The 18,805-nt window shown below is 37.1% G+C and overlaps 1 protein-coding gene and 1 long non-coding RNA gene across 7 annotated transcripts in view; one reads left to right on the top strand and one right to left on the bottom strand.

Annotated features, from left to right (window-relative positions):
• BTRC (beta-transducin repeat containing E3 ubiquitin protein ligase) overlaps nucleotides 1–18,805 on the bottom strand; it is a 183,981-nt gene that overhangs the window by 57,332 nt on the left and 107,844 nt on the right. For all 6 annotated transcript variants that reach the window (XM_040486216.1, XM_040486217.1, XM_040486218.1 and 3 more), the window contains one exon: nucleotides 10,656–10,745. In XM_040486216.1, the coding sequence (XP_040342150.1) occupies nucleotides 10,656–10,745 (90 nt within the window). The remainder of the gene's footprint in view (nucleotides 1–10,655; nucleotides 10,746–18,805) is intronic.
• On the top strand, nucleotides 1,130–3,707 carry LOC121037136 (uncharacterized). Its single transcript, XR_005793626.1, has 2 exons — nucleotides 1,130–1,881; nucleotides 3,623–3,707. It is a non-coding gene; the product is annotated as an uncharacterized LOC121037136 (long non-coding RNA).

Below are 18,805 nucleotides of genomic sequence, written 5' to 3'. Positions count from 1 at the left end.
TGAAGCCTTAAGGGACATTTTTTTTAACTGCCAAAATTAATTACCAAGCTGAATCAGGAAAAATAAATTTTTGGTATAAAAGGACTGCCAATACATACTTACAATGTAAATCCTGACACAGAAAGTAGGTTGATATCTGTATTCCAAAACAACTTTTTTTTTTAATGTTCATTTATTTTTGAGAGAGAGAGAGAGTGCGCGCGCATGCACACATACAAGCATGCGTGAGCGGGGGAGGGGCAGGGAGAGAGGGAGACACGGAATTCGAAGCAGGCTCCAGGCTCTGAGCTGTCAGCACAGAGTCCATTGCACGACTCAAACTCATGAACTGAGAGATCATGACCTGAACCTAAGTCGAACACTTATCTGACTGAGCCACCCCAGTGCCCCTCAAAACAACTTCTAAAACAATAAGGTGTGAGTGACCACACTGAACCGGCTGTATTGGACTCATACTGTCCCACTCATTTAACGTGTAGAACTACGAATGGAACATGGAGCCATGAGGTCATCTTAGATACGTTAAAGACCTTTGTTTACAAGGCAAGTGATTATTATTGAGTAAGCATTTAAAATTACATAGTAGAATTATTGACTAAGTAGCCCAGAATAGAGATAGTTAAGTCTTCTGAATATCGTACTTGGCTCAGGTCAGTCAGAACAACGTATTTTACAAGCAGTAAAGGAGGCAGGGGAGATGAAGAAATAACATTTGCTAGCTGTCAAAAGTGTTACAGAAATCAAATGGTGAAAAGCTATAGGTGGTTTGTAGTGTGAGGCCAATTGTAATGGTAGGAGAGATACAGAAGGCCTCCAAATATTATTTGAAAGGCAACAAACCTGGTCTAGTATAGAAATGACTCTGAAGTCAGGGAGATCTGAGTTGAAAACTTGACCCTACAACTTAAAGATGTGAAAACTTGGGAAAAGTTTTCTTCTCTAAGTTTCAGGTTCCTTATCTATAAAATAGGGGTTATATATCCATCTTATCAGGTTCACATAAGGACTGAAATAGGTAACACAGCTAGCACTATAGTGCCTAAACATAGGGCTTAGTAAATATTAACATACCCTCTCTCCTCCTCAAACTTTTGGGTAGCAAAATACAAAGCTGAAAGAAAAAAAAAAGACAAACGTCTTCCATCCTGAAGGTGCATGAGAAAAAATGGGACATTTTCCAATTCTTTAAATAGGAACATATCCCAAAACCAAAAAGCAGGTGGATGGAGAACTTAGAAAGGATCATAATAGCCTCAGAGATTCAGCTGATTCCACACATGAGAACTCCCAAAGACTAGACTAATGAAAATTTCTCTACAGTGAACCCTACTGATGAGACTTGGAATTAGTAGAATTTAAGGTGACTTGGTAATTCTAGCTCTGTTAGGAAACTAAAAAGGAGTTTCTTGGTCATTCAGCCAGTTAGACATTTCTGTAATTACTAACATAAAAAAAGATGCCCTCGTCTATTTTAACACTGATCTTGAGTAGCAAATCTTACTGGAAAAGAACTCTAACAAGAACAAATATTGGCAAGGTCACTAGGTCAGATGGAAATCCAGAATCATAGGAAAAAAGGAGAAAAATACCAATTTTATTTGGTAGAAAGTTGGTATAGAGTAGAATAGTCATTTAAATTCATAGCTCATTTGCCTTACAAGCTGGAGTCATGAAACAAGAATAAGATTTTACATGTATGGATCCTGAGCTCATGGGTACTGAAAGGTTCAAAAGGAGAGCTCAGGTTTCACAAGCTTTGTAAGTGATCTATTTACACCATATGACTAAGAACATATCCTTGGACAACTTATGAGCCCAGGCTTCTGAAACTGCCAAATTAGGAGAAAGGAGAATAAACAGCCACAAAAATCCATAAAAGCGGTAAGTAAAAAATTTTTCTTCAGATTAAGGAATATAGAAAAATATCATGCAAAATTCTAACAAGTGGGCTTTAAAATATTAATATGCACAGTAGCACCATTCTCTTAAAGAGTGTGTTGGGGGTAGGGGAAGTCCTAGAAACTATTTTGTATTAAGTCACTGATCCTAAAATACTGAATATTTTCAGGAAAAGTTATCAATCAAAAAACAAAAACAAAAACAAAAATAAGGTTTCTGACAGAATTCCAAAAGCTATACTAAAGATTTGGGGGGGTGGGGGTGGGGAGAGGACTAGGGAGATGGGTAGTGAAGTGCCTTTATTCTATGGGTTTTACATAGGGCTATAATACCGGAGACTTACATTCTCTAAATACCTTAAGGTTGCAAGGCTAGAATCTCCATTAGTTATACAAATTATGAAGAAAGTCCTATTAACTATGATGATAAAAGATATTACACCTAACCTCAATATTTCATACAACAGGCTCTTTATTGTTAATTCTGTACTCAGAAGGGTGCCTAATAACTGGCTTTTATGTATTAGTACTTTATTTTAAAGTTTATTTATTTCTTTTGTGAGAGAGAGAGAGAGAGAGAGAACACAAGCAGGGGAAGGGCACAGAGAGATGGAAAGAGAGAATCCTAGGCAGGCTCCGCACTGTCAGTGTGGAGCCTGAACTCATGAACTGCGAGATCATGACCTGAGCCGAAAACAAGAGTTGGATGCTTAACCGACTGAGCCACCCAGGTGCCCCATATGTATTAGTACTTTAAATAAATGCCTAAGTCACTTAATTGTTAATATAAAAAAAACAAATTTATTTTATATACGCTTGGAAGATAACTGGATTCATTTACATAGCTTACATTATATTTCTGCTTTCACTGTAAGCAACTAAAAGCATAAAGATTAAAATACTAAAAACCTCATACCTTCCCCAAAGTTAAAGCCTGTCAAAATAGGCCTAGAAAACAGGCATTGATTTGGCAGAGAAAATCTGGCTCATTAATATCTTCCATGGCTTTATACCACATTTTCCAATATCACAGCGATAATTAACAAGGTTTCAATTTTAGTATAACTGAGCTTTAAATGGATGAATCAGCCTTTAGTCTGTCGCTACATAGATTTCACCCTCTCTTCCTCCTATAAATACCATACTTTATTGATATTCAATTCTTAATTATATAAATTGAAATAACACCCTCAACACTGATAAGTCAACAGCACGGTGGGGCGGGGGGAGACAGTGATTTTCCTAATAAACAGAATCAGGAAAGGAACACAATTTAAATATGCCATAGCTTCCTGTCTGGACTTTGCTCCTCTTTCAAACAACTCAAAGTGACAAAAGTTTTCCAGACCAGAAAACTCTGATGATAGTTGCAAGAAAAACTCTACATGTTGGAGGGGCTGAATGGTGGGAGGTCGACAAAGCAGACCTTTTAAAATGTAAATTCTTTGCTTACTTAATTAAAAAAAAAAAAATCAAAAGTTAAAACCCAATATGCAATGCCAAAGACAGTATACTGGTAATCAAAATCCCAAATGACCCCTGAAAGAATTACAGCCTACAGATGACAAACACATCAACTATATTTATGATATTACTTTGGAAAGTAGGCAGTATTTGTTAAAGTCTGTAAACAAGCTCCAGAATGGAAACACGATGCCTATATACAGCAAGAGAAGTATGATATAAAACCCACTGATTTTTCTTTTTTTTCTTTCCCCTTTCAGGAATTGTGCCTGGCATTGTGCAGCTGTAGTGCTGCCTTCTTCACTCCCTGCGTTTCCAATCTTGCTAATTAAAAGGTTGATCACAGAACAATGCTCTTCTCATTAATTTCAGTGTTCCGATTGGGCAGGATCCCTGCTTACCCCACCTGATCTTTTCACACTACTGAAGTTAATGTGACAAGAGCCCGAAGATGGATTACCTGCTGCCATATTGCCCATCGCCTCCAATCAGGAGCTATCTGTGTAAACTGATTGTTCTAATTTGCTCTCATTATTTTTACAATATCAGGAGAAAATAACGCACACAGCTCACTGTCAAAGCCATGAAAATCAGCCATTAGTTAAACCCAGACACTGAGTGGCTTTATTAGAGGCACTGCAGTTTATTGATGTAGCTCCAGTCAAACAAGGCAGCATTTGCTTCAGTGGAAGGAAATGTTTATACTGAAAGTAAATATTTATTGTAATAATACCCACAGCAACATGATATTTTGAATAATCCTGTTCTTATTTCAGAAGCTTTGTTTTGACACAAATTAACAACAATGAAGAGTTCGGTTGGCATAAGAAAGCAGATAACATTTAATACAGACTCAGTAGCATGAAAATCTGTCTATTAACTCAGATCTATGAGCACTCCTCACCTCCTTGTATAAATAAACTTGATTCTGTGACTACCAACCCTAATCAATCAATAAATAATGGAGGTTCTATTCTGCTCCACACAACAAATATTTTTCCCAAACAGAAATGTTATGACTTAGGAATCAAAATTATTTCTATAATGATCATACAGGTACAGTTTTAAATAAGAATAACTGCATTTTTGTACAATGTAAGCATTCAACAAGAAAGATTCCTAATCCTAGCATCATAGACATTCACAATATATTGCAGAAAAGAAAATAAGCAATGTAGTAAAGCCAGCTAAGCAAACAAGCTGGGTTTTAAACCCTTCAGTAAGAGATGGTTTCTTAAACCGGAAGGCAGAACTCTACAGAAAGGTTTGATATTCAATGAGATGAGATCTTTAAAAGATTTATTTTGGGCACAAAGGAAATATATTTTCCTGTTGTAAAGAAAATGATAAACTCTAGAAGAAAAGATTTAAACTTGGCATTTTTAGTCTCGCCTGGCTATGAACAATTTTGTAAAAGTGTTAACTAAATGGTGCCTGAACAGCATTTGGGGGGCCGGTAAAGGCGGGTATAAATAATAGAAACTGATGCCTTTTAAATAAAGGAATTTAGTCCATACACTCTTCCCCCTCCCCCACTTTAGTACTGAAGGAAACATGGCTTCCTCCTGTTTTCTTTCTACACTAAGATTCCTAGGTAATGTGAAGGCAAGAGTATGCCCTTCTCGCTGCTCCCCTTTTAATGGCCACTTTTCTTTCTCTAAGAAACGTGTGCCATGCTTTTCTCCTTAAAATTCCTGCACTAAAAGACTGCACCATACTGCACTCCGCAAAACGTGCTGATGGCGCCAATTACAAGCCCCCAGCCGAACGCTCCAGCCCCCACCATTCGGGCAGATTTATGCGGACTCTTGCCGACGTTATTACAAGTCAGAGTTTATTGGGAAATTGTTACATTATGCGGAGTGTCTAACAAATTGCTTATGCTGCTATAATTGGATTACAACAGCCGCTTGCTCCCACCGGTAAGATTAGGCAAGTAGGACTCCTGCCGATCTCTGAGCGTTAGCAGTAATTTTATTTGCCTTGCCTCTCTCTTTCCTAACAACATGCCTCTCTCCCTGCCAGCTGTCTGCTGAAAAGGCACAGGCTTGTTCCTTGGCCCTAACAATGCAATTACAGCCCCGCAGATCGCACTGTTTGTGCATTAAGTACAGAGCCAAAACGAGGCGAATTGATCGTTTGACTTTTGGAGAAGCCATGTGATCTCTCGGTGCGGGTGATCCGACATGCATCAGCAGGCAATACTGCAGTCAGTTCTTGAAGAACTTTCTTCCTTCACCTCTCTCTCTCCCAACCTTTCCTTTTTCACTGAGGAAAACACTGACTGGGCTCATCTCCTGCTAATCTAGACCAATCCACAAAGACAGGCTTAATCTTATTAGCTCCCTGGCTAGACAGAAATGTGAATAGGTTCTAGCATCTTGAAGTGCCTCGGTCAGATCTAGTGGTTCCCAACAGTTGAACCAATGCTGCTATCTTTAAAAAAAAAAAAAAAAAAAAGGTTCATAAAGAGTTCACTAAGGAAAATAAGTTTACACAAACAATGTAGTTCAAAAGAACCACAGAAAGTTTTTGGCTCTGGCCAATAAAACTGCCTTGGAAAGGCTTTGAAGCTCTATCTTCAAGGGCCCATCAAGAATCAGCACTGAAACCCATGTCTGCCTTTCTCTGCAGATCTGCTCTGCTGGAAGATGCTGGTGTCCAACATGTAGAATCAACGCAGCTGACTTTAGGCTTCTAACAGCCAGTCTGATATCCACTCAAGGCAAAGTTTTACACATACTCTGTTGACAGCTTTCTGCTTCTTGTTTCTTTCTCCTGTATGTTTAGCAATGAGTGCAGTTAGTAAGGAGACTATATAGGCAGTTCTCTCATTCAAGGGCATAGTTCAAGATTCTCACTGGGGTCTGGACTTTTTTTTTTTTTCCTTTTGAAATTAATGCTCTTGAAATGGTTAAACATGACTTTTAATTTTATCGAATTAATATAGACCAGGATTCCTATTTACAGTTTCCTCTCCAATGGCATATGCTACTTAAGGTTCCTGAAGATGATTATACAACAAACGTGCCGTCAATCAGCTGATCCATTTTGGTGTCCCTCGTCTGTACTCCTAAATATCATGTACATCTAGAAGGTGTATTCTTGCATCTTTAATCTGACAAACACACAAACTCTTGTCTATAATAATGGTCCTTGATTCTATTATTCTATTATTACCTGAAAGCGAGATGGGAAATGTCACTTTACTAGTATTTCTCAGAGCCTCTATAACTCCCATTCACACATTAAAATCATATGAACATCTGTCAAATGAAAGAAAAAAAATAGTACTTCTGAACTTTATTCCTGCCTTTTTGAAACAGCAATATGCCTAATGTGTAACACATTAACATGCCGGAGTTTTTCCAACCTTATTGGCCTCAATGATATGGTTCCATGTTAATATATTCTCCACAAAGCTAATGTTTAGACCCGACAGAGAGGCCTGTGCAAAGAATGGACCATCTGACATGCTACTTGTGGAACAGTATGTTAAAGAAGCCTGTTAACATGTAGTTTAAAACTCAAAAGAAACTCTGAACAGCTGAAATGCCTTATAAATAGCGCAGACCCAGAGGAAGTGCAAACGTCTGCATTGTGAATTGTAGATCTTAATTACCGACAATGGCTGGTACAGCAAGTAGCACGGAAAAAAAGTGAAACAGTTGCACTGTTCATGGTTGGCAATAATTCTTCAGGAAAATATTTACTATCAATCAGTTATGAGAAAAGGGACTCTGTGCTCGTAAAACAGCACGTTGCTTCTCATACCAGGACCATTTTGCTTCAGCATAATCTGAATTTAAACAGCTTGTTTCCTGCGGATATAATTTTGGAAATAAATAAAACAAGTCTTCTATCAAAATCTGGAGTGAGTGGAAAGGAACATCACATTTTTCTGTCTCAGTCAGTTGCAAACAGATTATTAGTCTCAAGTAAAAAACAGTAACAACAAACAACTACAATACAGAACATCTACAAAGGACTACTGAAGAGGTTTATTTTCCAAACATAAAGAGGCATAACTTCTCCCACCTGGGCAGGTATGTCGGTAGCTGTGTTCAAACAACTCAATTTTAATTCTGTGCATGCATGTATGTGTAAAAAGTAAATTAGGAAAACCCTGAACCCAAAATTTTCAGTAATATTTAAATAGAAAGTCACCAACAAGATAACATAAAAAAGTAATGCTCTTCATTTTTCTAGTTAGCTTTCTTTACCAATTAAAAAACATCATGAAGGTTGACAATTAGGTACAATGTAATTATTGATTTTAAAGACTAAGCTGGCAGTCAATAATGACTGTCCATTTAAAGCTACAATAAATACAGAGCTCATCATGTTCCAAACAAATCTCATGAACTACAGACCTATAATTAGAAAGAAAAGAAGGCTTTGGAAGAAAATAAAAGATATTTCAATGCCTCCAAATATTACTCAGACCAGGTTATACTGATAAAATGACCCCCTTTTTATTTTTAAATCTTTTCCTAGGTCTCATTCTTCAAGTTAGAGATTCAGATTATTATTGACCTAGAGTGGCCGTAGTTTTTCTTACCACTTTGTTTTCTTGTATTCTAAAGAGGACGAATGGGCCCGTTTTCATAGACCTATTATAAAACATTTATTGTAAGCTATTTCTGCCAAAGAAGAGTCACATACTATGTACTACAGGGTCTGAACTTAACAACTTTGCTGTTTTTCAGGGAACAACTGGTATTGATGTCTTCTCTAAAACTCATAATAAACAATATTCAATAACAGTAACTACTATTTTCACCCAAATCAAAGTCACTCATCAGAATTAGCTGCTTTGAGCTAGAGGAAAAAATGGCTGACGGCACTATATTATAGGTGCTCTCACATGGAGATGGTTGGACATTCAAGGCCGCTTGGGAGTACTGTCTGAATCAACAACGGACACCTGTACCAAGTTAAAAACCACTGCAGCCATATCAAGTGTAGCAGATGAAACTACTCAGTTAAGGGCTAAAGGTGAAGAGCAGGAAACAGGACAAGCTTGTAGACCTACAAAAATAATGGCAAGTCATTACCTTTCACAGGTCAAGCAATAAATAAGGCTAACAGAAACAGCACAGAATCATGAGGTACACATAACATATGTAAATAGAAAAGGGAAAACTCGGGGCGCCTGGGTGGCGCAGTCGGTTAAGCGTCCGACTTCAGCCAGGTCACGATCTCGCGGTCCGTGAGTTCGAGCCCCGCATCAGGCTCTGGGCTGATGGCTCAGAGCCTGGAGCCTGTTTCCGATTCTGTGTCTCCCTCTCTCTCTGCCCCTCCCCCGTTCATGCTCTGTCTCTCTCTGTCCCAAAAATAAATAAACGTTGAAAAAAAAAAATTTAAAAAAAGAAAAGGGAAAACTCTTACGGAAGGGAAATAGAAAGGGAAAACTCCTCATGTTACTGGTACCTACTGGAGGCTGTTACAAGAAAGACATAATTTTAGCTACGTGTTTTTATTTGCCATTGATCAACTAATTATTTGGCTCAAATCTGAAGCAATGAACCAGAAGCCAGGATGTGGGCCAACAAAAGGAACCAGAAAGTTAGGTAGGTTCCAATAGGAAATGATAGAAATCATTATTAAATTAGGGTATTTAAGGAGACGATGAAAGGATCTAAGTGTCAGAATAATGTTAAAATAAGCAAGAGTGGGATGAGAGGGTCACCATCTGGGAGCAAAGGAAACAGACAGATGAGCAGCAATGAGCAAACTTATTTCCTCACCCAAGAGCACAGAAGAAATTATGCCATTGTGCCAGATGCCAGAAGATTTCTAACCATGCACCACTGAAGTACAGGGTGGGAGAAAAACAAAACAAAACACATCATACAGACACACACCAACATGACTATATAGCTTAGAAATCCTGGCTTACAAAGTATGGAGAAAACAAAAGGAACAGATGCTCACTTGGCCAGCTCTCAATGAAACTCATTAAAATTGTCACCCTGTCCTTGGATCGGTGCTCATGCTAAGATTTTACCTTGTTTAGCCAGAAGTCACCCACTTGTGATGAAACTGAGCAATGTGGCCAAAAAGGAGGAAGATTATTTTTAGAGGCCCAAATAATTGGTCCCCCATTTCAATGTACAAATGCCAGACACAAAATAGGGTCAATTAGCACTTGTTAGTTGTGACTAAATGGCCGAAAAAATAAATACATGTAATTTATTATTTTCATATTTTACAGCAAGTTACTAAGACACTCTAATTTAGGAGACACTTAACCAACTTTTTAAACTATAATTTTAAATAAATTCTGACACTTATTATATGGATCATTTCTAATGGTTATAGTTAGTATGATTTCAGTTGATTAAGTAGGTCCAGTGACTATGTTTTAAGAAAGAAAATAAAAATAATAAAAAATATTGCTGTCCTTTGATTTTTTAGTAAAGGATGGAGACTACCTGATTACCAGGTCTGGCTCTAATAATAACAGCAAGTAACTGAAAGCCTTAGTATAATAAGATAGACTAAACTTAAGTAGTTAAAGTTGGAAATGTTGTAACAGTGACAAATCCCTGAATAGCTATTAAAACAATAATTTTGCATATATGCAAAGTAAAAGTCTAGAAACCGAGCCCATACTGGAATTTTACTTAGTCCTGGAATAATCAAAATGGCTGATATCGAAATTTAGGTCAAAGTTCCTAACTAATTAGAGATACTTGAAAGATTTGAGCCATAGTTAATGTAATTATTAGATCATAAGATCTCTAATGTGTGATTAACTTTATATCTGTAGATATACATACATTTTGTGCACGAGAAAAGGTAGAGCATATGCACGATAAAACGTACTTGTACACTCAGATCAAAATCACCAAAAGCAATATTTCTATCATTAGCCTTTCAATAAATAATAATCATATTATAGTAACTGGATTTTCTATAGTGTATCTCACAATCCTTGCAATGGATACCCTATACTTAATTACATTTAAAACCCATGAACAACCTTATAAAATTGTATATTTTCTTTCATGAATCTTATTTATTTGTAATAATCCATAACTAGTGTCAAGTAACAAATGTGAATTCGACTGAAGTGTGACCAGAATGCATAATCAAAAGATTCTTTTGCAACTGAAAAGATGGAGACTCCAACTTGCAATCTGCTTTGGATAAAATGAGGTCTCCTGTATTTTTTTTTTTAATATAAATCTTGTGATGATCTTTAATAGCAATATGATATAAAGGTGTTTACAGATAAAGCACTGTTAAGATGCGGTATAATGCATACTGATGAGTAATATTACTTACTTTGGCCACACAATTTTCAGTCTTCATAGCAGTGCTTGCTAGACATACTGTTTCTTGGTTTAAGCAGAGTCTGGCACAGCTGTTGTAAGTCTGTAATGAGAATTTTTTGGAAACAGGTTTAAATATTAAAATGCTGTCATATACAGTTTTCAAATTTTGTTCCGTTTCTCAAAATCAACGTACAAATAGACCTATGTATAAATTCCAGATTTATGCAAACTGGAAACAAGGTAGACAACAGGAAGCAAAGAAAGTGAGAGCCCACAAGAGCCAAAGATGAACTCATGAACAAGTATGTAAGCAGCAGTGATCTGCTAGAAGGTGATGGGGCTATTCAAAAATGTGCAAAGAACTTAGACATTTCTCTGAAGAAATACAAATGGCCAACAAGCACATCAGCTCAGAAATGAAACCACAATGAGATACCACTTCATACCCACTAAGATGGTTACTATTAAAAAACAGAAAACAGTAAGTGTTGGCAAGGACGTGGAACAATTGGAACCATTGAGCACTGCCGGTGGGAATGTAAAAGGATACAGCTGCTGTGGACGACAGCATGGTAATGGTTCCTCAAAAAATTAAAATTAGAATTACCATATGATCCAACAATGCCACTTCTGGATGTATACCCAAAAGAATTGAAAGCAGTCTTAAAAAGATATTTCTACATCCATGTTCATAGCAGCATTATTCACATGGAAGCAACCCAAATATCCACTAACAGATGAAGGGACAAGCAAAATGTGGCATGTCCATCAATGGAATAGTATTCAGCCGTAAAAAGGAAGGACATTCTGGGGCACCTGGGTGGCTCAGTTGGTTAGTCACTGGACACTTGATCTTGGCTCAAGTCATGATTTCATGGTTCATGAGATCGAGCTCTGCGTCCAGCTCTGTGCTAACAGCACGGATCCTGCTTGGGAGTCTCTCTCTTCCTCTCTCTCTGCCCCTCCCCTGCTCTCTCACTCTCTGTCTCGCTCTCTCTCAAAACAAATAAATAAACATTAAAAGAAAGTTAAAAAAAAAAAAAAAGGAAGAACATTCTGACATCTAGGACAATATGGATGAACCTTGAGGACATTATGGTAGGTGGAATAAGCTAGTTACAAAAAGATAAATACTGATAAGTGGTTGCCAGAGGCTGGTATAGAGTTTCAGTTTTACAAGATGAAAAGAGTTATGGGGATGGATGGAAAGAGTTATGGGGATGGATGGTGGTGACAATTACATAATAATGTAAATATATTTAATCCACTGAACCGTACATTTAAAAATGATTTAAGAGGTTGTTATGTTACATGGATTTTACCACAATCTGAAAAAATGGTAAGCAAACATTATTAATAACTGGCCAATATAGTAAAACAATGTTTTCTTGTAGTCTAAGTTTTAATTGATGGTACAAATCATGGTTCTCAAACTTTAGCATGCATCAGAGTCATCTGGAGGGCTTGTTAAAACACAGATTGTTAGGTCCCATCCCCAGGCTTCTGAGAATTTGCATTTATAACAAATCCCCAGCTGATATGAATCCTGTTGGTTTAGGAACACTCTTTGAGAACTACTATGCTGGAGAACCATATGTGTTGGAATTAAAGAGAAAAATCTTAAGACACAGGCGATCTCAGGGCGCCTGATTGGCTCAGTTGGTTGAGCGACTGATTTCGGCTTAGGTCATAATCTCACGGTTTGTGAGTTCGAGCCCCACGTTGGGCTCTGTGCTGACAGCTCAGAGTCTGGAGCCTGCTTCTGATTCCGTGTCTCCCTCTCTCTCTGCCCCTCCCCAACTCATGCTCTGTCTCTCTCTGTCTCAGAAATAAACGTTAAAAAAAATTTTTTTTTAAAAAAGATGTAAGCAATCTCTCATAACCAACAATAGAAAAGAATCCATTTTTTAAATTCTAGATTTACACAGTAGTTGCAAAAATAAGTTCCTGTATACCCTCCCCCAGCTTCCCCTTATGTTAATGTCTTATGTAACCACAAAAGACTTACCAAAGTTAAGTAAATTAACATAGTACAATATAAAGAATTTATTTTTAGTTTCACCACTTTTCTCACTAATATCCTTTTATTGTTCAGGATCTCCCCCCACCGCCCGCCCTGGTTTATTTTGAGTTGGGGAAAGGGGCAGAGAGAAATTAAGAGAGAGAATCCCAAGCAGGCTCTGTAACAGATGCAGGGTTCAAACTCATGAACCGTGAGATCATGGCCTGAGCCAAACCCAAGAGTCAGACCCTTAACCAACTGAGCTACCCAGGCAGAACCTCTGTTCAGGATCTAACCTAAGATCCCACATTGAATTTAGTTACCATGTCTCCTTAGTATCCTCTAATCTGTGACAATTTCAGTCTTATCTTTTATGATTATGACACTTCTGAAGAGAACTGATTAATCTATATAATGCCTCTCAATCTGGTTTTGTCTCATGTTTTCTCACGATCAGATGGAAGTTATACATTATTGGGAATAATACCACATAAGAGATGTGCCCTTCTCAATGCATCAAGTAAGTCAGGAGGTAGGTTAATAAGTATTTATAGTGATGTTAACCTTTATCACTTGCCTAAGGTCATGTCTGACAAGATTTTCCATTATAAGTTTATTATTCTTCCTTTGGGAATTACTAAATATATTGGGGGAAATATTGAGACTATGCAAATATACTGTTTCCGTTTCAACTTCAGCCTGCTAATTTTAGCATCTACTGGTAGATCTTGCCTATGGTAATTTTTAGTGTAGTGTTCTGACAGTGATTTTTTTAAAATTTATTTTTATTCTTTTAAGTTTATTTTGAGAGAGAGAGAGAGAGCACGAACATGTGCACACAAGAGAGAGGAGAGAGAGAATCCCACTAACAGTGCAGAGCCTGACATGGGGCTCAAACCCACAAACTGCGAGCTCATGATCTGAGCGGAGAAGTCAAGAGTCAGACACTTAACTGACTGAACGGCCCAGATGCCCCTTTTTAAATTTTATAAAATGTTTATTTATTTTGAGAGAGAGCATGTGCACAGCAGAGGAGAGGCAGAGAAAAAGAGAGAGAGAGAATCCCAAGCTGACAGCATGGAGTCTGATGGGGGCTTGATCTCACAAACTGTGAAATCATGACCTGAGCTGAAATCAAGAGTTGGATGCTTAACCAAATGAGCCACCCAGGTGCCCCAGATGGTGATTTTTCCCCTGAGGGTGAATTTCCCTCTTTCCTTCCACATTTACTAAATGGAATGTTTTCTGTGAGGAAGAGCCATGATTTCTCCTATTTATTTATGTCAGCAATGGATGCATAGATATTTTAAGTTATTCATTTTTGGTCAATTCTTTGGAAAGGTGTAGGTAAAAAAAATCTAAGAAAATGGAGAAAAAGTATTATAAGATTGGTTTTCCATTTAGACAAGTTAAACTTTAAAAATTTATCCACTGAACTATTTTACTCTTATATTATTTAAGTTGAAATTATTTCAAAACATATTTCAAAGGAATAAATTGGATCATTTGTATAGCAGGTATTGGTACATGAATCTTCTGGGCTCAGGATTCAGTACTTCTTTTGCAGCTACTAATACCACAAACACTATGCATGTACAGACAACACAAAAGTCTTTAAATAAAACTTCCTATATTTTTAAAAGACACTTATGAAGTAACTAGTATATACTGAATAACATAAAAACTGTAAGCCACAGAGCTCAAGTTCCAAAAATGGTAGAGATATTTATATGGGATTAACCCTCATAAGGCAATAATTATAAACCATGGCCGGGGGGGGGGGGGGGGATATTTTAAAATTACGACTTAAAAGCACCAGAGATTGACTTAGTCAGGAACGGGGGGAGGGGGAGAGTAGGTGAAGAAGAGGGGGAGGAAGGGTGTGGACTGACCTTGAAAGAGGAGAATCACACTGGGTAACATCCTTGTTTATGTGCTTTTTCCCTAAGGGTACTCACCAATCTACTTGGTGCAGGGTGACTAAAATTCAATTAGAAAGCCATTCTATTGGCTTGATATGTCAAAGGATGGAGTTCTGGACTGCCACAGTGGCTGGAGACTGAGAAGAGAAATCGTAGAAAATAGACCCATAGGGGAGGCACAATTCCCCTCAAATCCATGGCTAATCTCCAAACTACATACATGAATGGGACACTCTAAGGATTCCAATGGAAAATGACAGAAGACTGAAAGATCCAAGCAGAGATTCTAGCTGCTGCCCATGAGGGGAGACATAGTTTAGAATATGATTCCTACTAAGAGGAATTTGATAGGCATCTCAAACTTTCCACTGAAAAGTTGGAAAACCCTACACTGAGAATAAATAGTAAGTCTAAGGAGTAAGGGATCTACCTTAAGACCAAGGGCAAAATCAAAACATACTTGCCCTAACAAACATGGAACCAAGACTCTATGAAGTCATGTGATCAGTCAGTAAGTTAATCGGTGTTAGATAAAAGAATCCAGGGTCATCGCAATTAGTCATTTATAATCTACAATATAATAAAAAAACTGCTAGACATGAGAAAAAGCAGATAAATGGAACCCATAGTCAAGAGAAAAAAGGATAAAAAATGGCCCTGAGATGATCTTGTATGGGAATCAGCATATAAAAGCTTTACAGAAGCTATAATGAATGTTCAACATCTTAAATGAAAGACAGTCATAATGAATGAACAGAAATTTTCACCAGAAAAAAATGAAAATCCAAAATGAACCGGACAGAAACTACAACTGAAAAGTGTATTATCTGAAATTTAAAATTTACTATATGGGCTTAAAAGCAGATTGGAGATAGCAGGGAAAAAAAAGTCAATGAAGACAGATCAACTGAAATTATCCAAACTGGGGAATAGAGACAGTGAAAGAAAATGAAATGAATAGAGTCTCAATTATCTGTGGAATAAATGTCAATAATCTAACATATGTGTAATTGGAAACCTAGAAGAGAAGTGATAATGGGGCACAAAAGTTATAAAAATAGTGATCAAATATTTCTCAAATTTGGTGAAAACCACTGGCTTAGTGATCGAAGATCAGCAAACTCTAGGGAGATTAAATACAAAGATAACAAGAACTACACACAGTCAAAATTGCTGAAAACCAATACAGACAAAACTTTGAAAGCAGCCAAAGAAAAAAGATGGATGCTTCATACACGGGAGCCAACAATATAAATAAAGGCAGACTCTTCACCATAAACAACAAAGGCTAGAAGACAAGAAATAACATTTTCAAATTGCTGAAAGGAAAAAAAAAATCTCCAACCAGGTTTCTTACAATTAGAAAAGAGAATTATAAATATGAAAAGGAAGAGATCTAGAACAAACTCTGTGGTGCTGAATTGGAATTGAAGGTACCAATGTGAATTTATGGTTTTCAAATATATAAACCCAGATGTAAAATCTTGGCTTCTAGATACCATTTTACACTAAAAGGAACCATAGCTCTCTGGAGAAATGGCTGGTTACAGGACTGGATGGTGAAAATACAAGATGAACCTGGAGATCTGCAGGGAATGATGGCGATGTGTCAGAGGGGAATGATGCCAGCTTAAAGGGGCTTTTAGTAACCCAATATGGGATAATCTCAGTATTAAAATAAAAAAAATACAGTCTGTAATCTGTTGAATAAGGTACATTTCTTGAAAAACATAAATTACCAAAACTGACACAATAAGAAATAGAAAATCTGAATAGCTCTGCATCTATTAAAGAAATTAAAATTGTAATAAAAAATTATTCCACATAAATTTTAAAAAATCCTCCCATAAAGAAAACTTCTACCCAGATGGTTTCACTGGTGAATTCTATTAAATAATATGAAAGAAATAATACCAGAACTATACACAAACACTTTTAGAAAACAGAGGAGGAGGAGAAGACTTCTCATCTCATTTTATCAGGGCATCATAATCCTAACACCAAAAACTGACACAGACATTAGAAAGAAAACTACAGGCCAATATCCCCCATGAACACAGACACAAAAAGTCTTAATAAATTCAATTAATGTAATTCACCATATTAACAGAATAAGTGTGGATGGGAGCATTTGACAAAATTAAACACCCATTCATGATGACAATAACAACAACAAAAACAAACCAAAATCTCAGCAAACTAGAAATAAAAGGGAACGTTCTTAATCCCACAAAGAGTGGCTAAAAAAATGTTAACTAACATCATACTTAGTAGTGAAAGACCAAATACAGTCCCTCTGAGATTGGGGACAAGGAAGGCAAAGATGTTGTTCTCTTACCACATCTATTCAACATTGTATTGGAGGCCACTGCCATTCAAATAAAGCAAAAAAGGGAAACAAATGGCAAATATGTTGGAAAAGAAGAAATAAAACTGTCTTTAGTAACAAATGATAGGAAATAAGGTCAAGAGTCAAAAATCAATTTATATTTTCTAGCAACAAACAATTAGAGAATGAAAAAATTTACAATAGCACTGAAAAAAAGATTAAAGAGTTAGAACTGAGTAAGAAATATACACTGAAAACTAAGAAACATTGCTCAGAAAAATTTAGAAAGACAATTAAATGCAGATATATACCATGTTTACAGACTGGAAAACTCAATATTACAGAGAGGTTAATTCTACTCAAATGGATACATGGTTTCAATAAAATCCAAATCAAAACCCACAGACTTCTTGAAAGAAACTAAGTTGATTCTAAAATCTATATAGAAATGCAAAGTATCTATGATAGCCAAAATAATATTAAAGTTAAGAATATGGAAGACTTGGGGCACCTGGGTGGCTCAGTTAGTTGAGCATCCAACTTCGGCTCAGGTCATGATCTCACGGTTCAGGGGTTCGAGCCCCCCATTGCGCTCTGTGCTGACAGCTTACTCAGAGCCTGGAGCCTGCTTCGGATTCTGTGTCTCCCTCTCTCTGCCTCCCCCCCCCACCCCCCGACTTGCGTTCTGTTTCTCTCTCTCAACAATAAATTAAAAAAAATTTTTTTTTTAATTAAAAAAAAAGGACATGGAAGACTCACACACACCACCTGATTTCAAGACTTACTAAAGCTACAATGATGAAGACAGTAGTATTTGGTGCAAGGATAGACACTTCTAAAAAGAAAAGGTACTTTGAGCTCGTCTTCTGTGTGGATTTGAAATAGGGGTTGGCCAGTGCCTCAGCTGCTATTACCCTTTGCTCTGCATCCCAGCAGCACCCTCTTTTCCAGGAGGTGCAGAAATAGACTACACTGGGGGCACCTGGGTGGCTGGGTCGGTTAAGTGTCAGACTCTTGATTTTGGCTCAGGTCATGATCTCAGGGTTCATGAGATGGAGCGCTGCATCAGGCTCTCTGCTGACAATGCAGAGCCTGCTTGGGATTCTGTCTCCCGCACCCCCCTTCCCCTCCCCACTCTCTCTCTCTCTCAAAATAAATAAATATTTAAAAAAAAAAAGAGAGAGAGAGAGAGAGAGAGAGAGAGAGAGAGAGAAAGAAATAGAATACACTTGTGCAACCAACTGACTTTTGGCAGTGACACTTCTGGAATTCATTGGGGGAAAGAAAAGACTTTTCAACAATGGTGTCAAAACAACTGAATAAAAAAGTGTAGGTAAAATAATGAACAGCACTCATAAGAACTAATTTGAGATGGACTAAAGGGTAAAAGCTAAAACTTACAAACCTTCTGGAAGAAAACCTAGAATATGTACAAATCATGGGGTAATGATTGACAGACCGGGTTTCATTCAAAAATTAGAAACTTTTCATCAAAACACACCATGAATAAGCAAGCCATATATTATGAGAAAACACAGAACACATATCTCACAGAGCCAGCAGCTAGAACTCAACAGAACTCAATACAATTGAGTTCTAGAACTCAATAATAAGACAATGCAATTTTTTTAAATGGCAAAAAACTTAAACAGATACTTCACAAAATATCTGAATAGCTAATAAGCACATCAAAAAGTATTCAACGTATGCTCACTAAAAAAGCTTTATATAAGAACATCCATAGCAACTTCACTTACAAAAATGCAAGCAGCTTAGGTGTCCATCAAAAGAATGGAAAACAAACTATAATGTACTTATTCAACAGATATATCATAAAAAAGAATAAACTACCGATACAGTGGTATAAAATGGATGTCATAAAATTACACTGAGTGAAAGTCAGACTC

The sequence above is a fragment of the Herpailurus yagouaroundi genome, unplaced genomic scaffold (assembly GCF_014898765.1).
Source record: "Herpailurus yagouaroundi ecotype Mexico unplaced genomic scaffold, PumYag 163, whole genome shotgun sequence".
Classification (NCBI taxonomy): domain Eukaryota; kingdom Metazoa; phylum Chordata; class Mammalia; order Carnivora; family Felidae; genus Herpailurus; species Herpailurus yagouaroundi.
This window is presented reverse-complemented; position numbering and strand designations above follow the sequence as displayed.